The 6000-nt window shown below is 44.6% G+C and overlaps 1 protein-coding gene across 3 annotated transcripts in view; it reads right to left on the reverse strand.

The window, feature by feature from the left end:
- RMDN2 (regulator of microtubule dynamics 2) overlaps positions 1 to 5765 on the reverse strand; it is a 48771-nt gene extending 43006 nt beyond the window's left edge. For 2 of the 3 annotated variants that reach the window (XM_038176803.2, XM_072035657.1), the window contains exons 1-2: positions 5649 to 5765; positions 4471 to 4934 (exon numbers count right to left, since the gene is read on the reverse strand). In XM_038176803.2, coding sequence (XP_038032731.2) covers positions 4471 to 4934; positions 5649 to 5744 — 560 coding nt within the window. In that variant the 5' untranslated portion in view covers positions 5745 to 5765. Of the gene's footprint in view, positions 1 to 4470; positions 4935 to 5374; positions 5497 to 5648 lie in introns of those variants that run through there. The other variant, XM_027453913.3, reaches the window with a different exon arrangement.
- Between the last annotated feature and the right edge of the window lie 235 nt (positions 5766 to 6000).

The raw sequence follows: 6000 nt of genomic DNA on the forward strand, positions 1-6000 counted from the left end.
CATTTGTAAAGCAAGGCATAATAACACTGATATCTACTATTTCACTTGGTGTTTTCCTGCAAGAAGTTTAATGAGATGATAAATAGAAAATGTTTGAATGTAATTGGATCAAGAGCAGCCCTGAGGAGAAGGACCTGGGTGTGACGGTTGGGAGAAACTCAACATGATTTGGCAAGGTGTGATTGCAGCCCAGACAGCCAACCTTACGCTGGGCTGCATCAACAGCAGAGTAGCCAGCAGGGCAAGGGAGGGGATTTGTAAGACTCCACCTGGAGTACTGCATTCAGTTCTGGGGCCCCAGCACAGGAAGGGCATGGACCTATTAGAACGAGTCCAGAGGGGCACCTCTCCTGTGAAGACAGGCTGAGGGAGTTGGGGTTATTCAGCCTGGAGAAAAGAAGGCTCCAGGAAGACCCTACAGCAGCTTTCCAGTACCTAAAGGGAGCCTACAGGGAGTGTAGTGATAGGACAAGGGGGAATGGCTTTAAACTAAAAGAAGGTAGGTTTAAATTGGATATAAGAAAGAAATCCTTCACTATGAGGGTGGTGAGGCACAGGTTGCCCAGAGAAGCTGTGGCTGCCCCATCCCTGGAGGTACTCAAGGCCAGGCTGGATGGGGCTTTGGGCAGCCTGGTCTGGTGGGAGGTGTCCCTGCCCATGGCAGGGGGTTGGAATCAGGTGGTCTTTCAGGGCCATTCCAACCCAACCCATTCTACGATTCTATGGTTGCACAATCTTGAAGGTCATTTCCAACCTAGATTCTATGAAAAGTGAATATTTATATGTGACAAACCAATACCTGAGAAATTCAAAGAACTTGAAAACTGTCTACAATCAGTGTGAACTGTTTTCACCTTTATTACCAATAGATTTTATTTAAAAGAGGAAACAGTGATAAGAACGTGAGGAGCGATGATCAACCACAGGACTCTGTTGGATCACTAAGGACTGTTCAAAGTCCAAAGAGCAAATGGAAACCATGTTAGTGACTCACCACACTGCGCCTAAGCTGTTCCAAAATCCAGACAGGTAGTACTGCATTAAAAACAAAAACAAACAAACAAACGAACAAAAAAAACCACACAACATACAAACACACACAAAACAACTGAGCTACCTGGTATAAAACACTGCTGGGGTGTAAACTTGCTCTGCTGGTTCAGAAATTGTTGGCCTGCCTTTTAACTGGCACAGGGCCTAACCAGGTATTGGCCGTTCACAACACCCTAACTTTGAGACGGATCAAACATCATCTGTTGTTTTCCCGGCAACTTAAAAAGTCGTAAGCTGACACAAACCCTGTCTCATCCGCTCCAGCTAATTCAGTAGAAAGGTGATTATATGTCACAGACTGAGCTGGATCAGATTGGCATGGATGACCCAGTAGAGCACACACACCCGACAGTGCTGATAAACAGCCTTTGAGGAAAAGTTTGCCAAACCAGAGTCAGGTCAGCCGAAGATTGCACTGAAAACAAATGGGCAGCAAAAATAAACAAAGAAATGGTTAAGCGAAGAAATTCTTAGAAGCAGGGAAGGGAAATGTTAAGAGAAAAATTATAAATAAAACATCGGAAGGAAAACTATTTACTGCTGTGAACCTTTCCGGTGACTGATGCCAAAAGCATTTTGAAAAGCCTGGGTGAAGCAAAGCCTTGCTGAAGACTGAGGCCAAACATGACACTGGTGTCAACGGTTCATCAGTGCTGCACCAGGGAGGAAGCGGCTTTAAAGTGACAAGTAGGGCAGAATTAGGTGAAACTCTGCAAGCTGGGTGATCATCCAGACACAATCTATTCTATTTGTAAATGAAAGTGTGATTGTTACAAATCCTCAAATCTTAAAGACTGAGTGAATAAATGATGGAAACCAGAACTCTTCAGCATTCAGTCAGTGTCTCATGCATCCAGCACACATTCCTACAGGATAGCTTTTATTATGTAAAGATATATCTAAATCTATTTTTAAAAGGGGGAGGAGGGATATTTTTCCACTTAGAATTCCCACATAACTTTTGGAAGGCAAAATATAAAGCTTCTCTCTCCAAGGTGTTAAATACCAACAGTAACATTGGGAATATGACCAAAACAGATCAAAGCAGTGAGGGTCATAACAAGGACTGCCAGAATCAAATAGTTTATAAAATAAAATATAAATAAATTTAAAAAAAAAAGGTAGTATTAAAAGCTGGGAGAATTCTTCAAATCTGAAATTGATGTAGTTATTTAGCACAAGTGCATAAGACTCTTATGATTACTTCATTTGCCAATTCCCAGCACCTACCTGTGTGTCATTTAAAACCAGAATTGCTTAACACAAATAAAATCCTGTCTTCTGGATCATGAAAATATTGCTGGGGCAGTGAAACACCTTGCAGGTACTTTATCTCAGATAGAGTACAAAAAATGAAAAAAAAAAATCACAAAAAAATATTAAGTGGATTCACCACTGAACAAAAAGCAAGGCACATGGTGTTTATACTTAGAATACATGAATTTCTGATGCGTGTTAACCAGAAAAAAATCTGTGTTGTTATAACCTCTCACAGAATAAGCACAACTGCCACTGACGTTACATATGACCTCAAAATAACCTATATAAAATTGAACTGTATGCACGCTAGGCAGTAGGCTTAATACCCTACGTCCGTTTATAAGGGGAAGAAAAAATACAAAAAGAAAATCACATAAATGAAATCAAACTATCTTAAAAAGAGAAGATATGCAAAACAAACACATCAAGTACAAGGTGTTATGAAAAAAACACACACAAAAAAAACTCTTTTCAAAGGAGATTAAAAAATAGCACTGATAAAGCACATAGTATTAGTCACTTGTGTATCTATAACCTTGGATTCTCTTCCTTCCTTCCAATTCTACGCAAATATTCGTCAGAGAAGGCCTCTCTTAAGGACACATTCAAAGCTCTTGCACGCTCTAATCACTTGTGTCAGATCATCTCATCAGTTTCTTCATCACAGAGAAAAACCTGAACAGACAAGTTTCTTTGGTTAGTTCTCAAACAGCAATGCATCTGTCCTGATGAGAAAATGTGGCGATCCCAATTGCTAGGTGTGGGATAACAACTATCCAGTGTTTGGGAACCTGATTATTTGTAAACCCATGCTTTAGCCTTACCTACATCTCCAACTATTTTATGCTCAGTGCAGAGGCCTCTGCAAACCTACCCCCCAAAAATAAACAATTTGAGGAACTACAGAACTGAAACAATTGAATGCCACATGAAGGGGAAATGTTTCTGATGACCCTTGTCAATATTTAAAGTAAAGAAAAAATGAAGAACTAATTTGTAATATAATTGTGGAATCTCAAAATATGGTCTCAAAATAAAAGACTCACAAAGCATGCGAGCTGGGATATAACACAAGAAGAAATTCTGCCCACAGGAACTTAAAATGAATATGAAGAAACTCTTCAAAAGTAGAATTTCATTAATTATTATGTGCAGTATTCTGTTCTCTTCAGAATATTATAGTTGATTAAAGCCTCCTTAAAGAAAAGAAAAAAAGTGACTTACAATGGACAATTTACATACTAGTGTAGGCAGCATTATGTCTGTATACCACACCAAGGAGGTGGTACCAAAAAAAAAACCACATTTACTATAAACACGCCCTGATTAAACTGCATGCAAGTATCTAATCTGATTATATCAAAACGAAGATGTAATTACTGGAAAGTAATGTCATCACCATTTTCACATTACTACTGTAGGGTCTATTAGGCAACATATGACAGTAGGAAAATATAGCCCCTCTCCTGAACTCCTGGTACGTTCTCCTGAACTCCTTCAGCACGCTCCTCAACTGAAGCCCCCATTAACCACAATGGGACTAAACGCCATGATCAAAACCAGGAACTTTATACCTTAGTCAGTACCTGAAATCCCTCACGCTTAATTTTAAGCCAGCAGGAAACATACGCAATAGCAAATGCATATAAACAAACTGCCACTTGTACATGCTTTGCATTCAGACATAACTTCCATGGTGTGTAATAACTTTTGGCAGAACACTGTAAGAACTCATCTGTAAGGCCCAAGGGAGACAATTACCATGAAAAGCACAAGAGCACTCCTACAGTTTGAACAAGTTCTATCAGAGACCTGAGACAAGACTACTGTCTTACTGGAAGCACTCTTAAAATCACAGCATTATCATGAACTTTGCCTCTCATTACATAGCTATGTAGTAATACTGCATCAGATGGTTGCCAAACAGGCTGGTAGAAATCTGTAATGTGCTTCGTATTAAACCAGCTTCACGTGTCGTGCAGACTTACAGATGGTCATCCAGAGTTCTCTCTGATTTAAAAACATCTGATTTTTTTCCTGATTGGAGAGAACTTTAAAATATACGTAGAACTTTTGAAGGGCCACTGTTTCCAATACAAAGTTTCACACGCGTATTGATGCAAATTGCAATGCATAAACAAAATATTATCGACTCACCCTCCTTCACTTTCTGCCTCCTCAGAGCTGGTAGCTTCTTTTGCAGGAGTTGTCTCAGCTTTTCTCCGCCTTGCTGCTCTGTGTGATGGGCTAACTCTCTGAGCATCTCCCTTCCCTTGGAGCTCGTCTCGAACAAGCTCTTCAAGCTTTGGAATAGCTTCTTTCAGAAACTTCACCTCCCTCTTCAGTTCATCCACGCTTATTAGCAAGTCATTCAATTTTTCTAGTATCTGCAGTTGCCTCCTGTGTAAAACCATTACTGCCCCTTGCTCGTTATGAGTTTCATGTTGCATGCCTACAGAATTAAGCTTGTTACCTACATCTGCAAAGTCAGGTATACGCACAGCTGCACCAGGTTTTCGGACCTTGCGGTACCAGATCAGGACCAGGCTTATTCCAGCAGTCCCTGCCATGATGCCCAGTATCAGTCCTTTATTTTCAAAGCGAGACATTTCTGCGCTCTCCTACAATTGGGAGACAACAGTCACAGAGTTAAAGACGCTCTCCCCCTCTACCCAAACGACTGACTGCGCTTTTAAATCGCCAAAGCTTGAGGCTGGGATAACCGGTGCAGATAGGAAGCCAGAGTGCAACTCCAGCAGCTTCTGCAACAGCAGCCTGTGTGCAATGACAGCAAAACCGAGCCGGCAGCGACTTGTTTTGCCGGAGGGAGGGCAGGGGGGCAGCACGCTGCCCTACCCGCACAGCACCGCAGCCTTCACTTCTGACCTCCCGGCTGCTTTAAGCTGACATTTTTCCTTTTTTTTTAACGCCCAAACCCGCTGTCCTCGGCTTGCCGCAGCGCTCAGCTGTCGGGCCGCAGCCCAGCAGGGGGGGTCCCCGCGGCCGCCTCCCCACAGGGCGCCCACCCCGCGCCCGCCGCCGCCTCCCCCCCGCTACCTACCGGGCCCGGCCCGGGGCCCGCCGCGCCTCACGGCCCCGCTGCGGCGCTGGGGGCGGCGAGACCCGGATCCAGGGGGCCGGGCCTGCGAGGGAGGCAGCGGCCGGGCCTCGGGGCACGGCTACCGGGGCCCGCCCTACGGCAGCCCCGGGCCGGCTGCGGGTCCTCGGGTCCCCGGGAGCCGCGCCTGCTGCAGGGGGTGCGCGGTTTGGCCGTTCAGGGGCGGCTTGTGCTGTTATGGCTCTGCCTGAGGGCTGCTGGTTTCTGCGAGCTTCACCTTTGCTGCTACTTCCAGGAGACAGAGGGGGGGTGTGCGCTGCAGCGGAGGAGGCCTGGTGCTGCACAAGCACCAAAAAGCCCTGAGCGGCTGCATGAAGGCTTAATAGTACCTCAGCCACCTGCCAGCCTCAAACTGAGTGTGTTTCTCCAGTCTCTTGCACTCTGCCCAAAGTCAAGGAGTAATTTGAGTGTGACAGGGTGTGGGATGCATTGTGCCTACAGCCCCAAACTCGTACCCGTGGCACAAGACCATTCTTCAGTATTTCCTCCTGTTGCTGGCTTGGTAGAAAGGACCATTGGAGACAACTCGCTGTGCCCAGCCTTGTCCTGAAGGCTCCTGGAGGGTGCCT

This window comes from Anas platyrhynchos, chromosome 3 (assembly GCF_047663525.1).
Source record: "Anas platyrhynchos isolate ZD024472 breed Pekin duck chromosome 3, IASCAAS_PekinDuck_T2T, whole genome shotgun sequence".
NCBI lineage: Eukaryota > Metazoa > Chordata > Aves > Anseriformes > Anatidae > Anas > Anas platyrhynchos.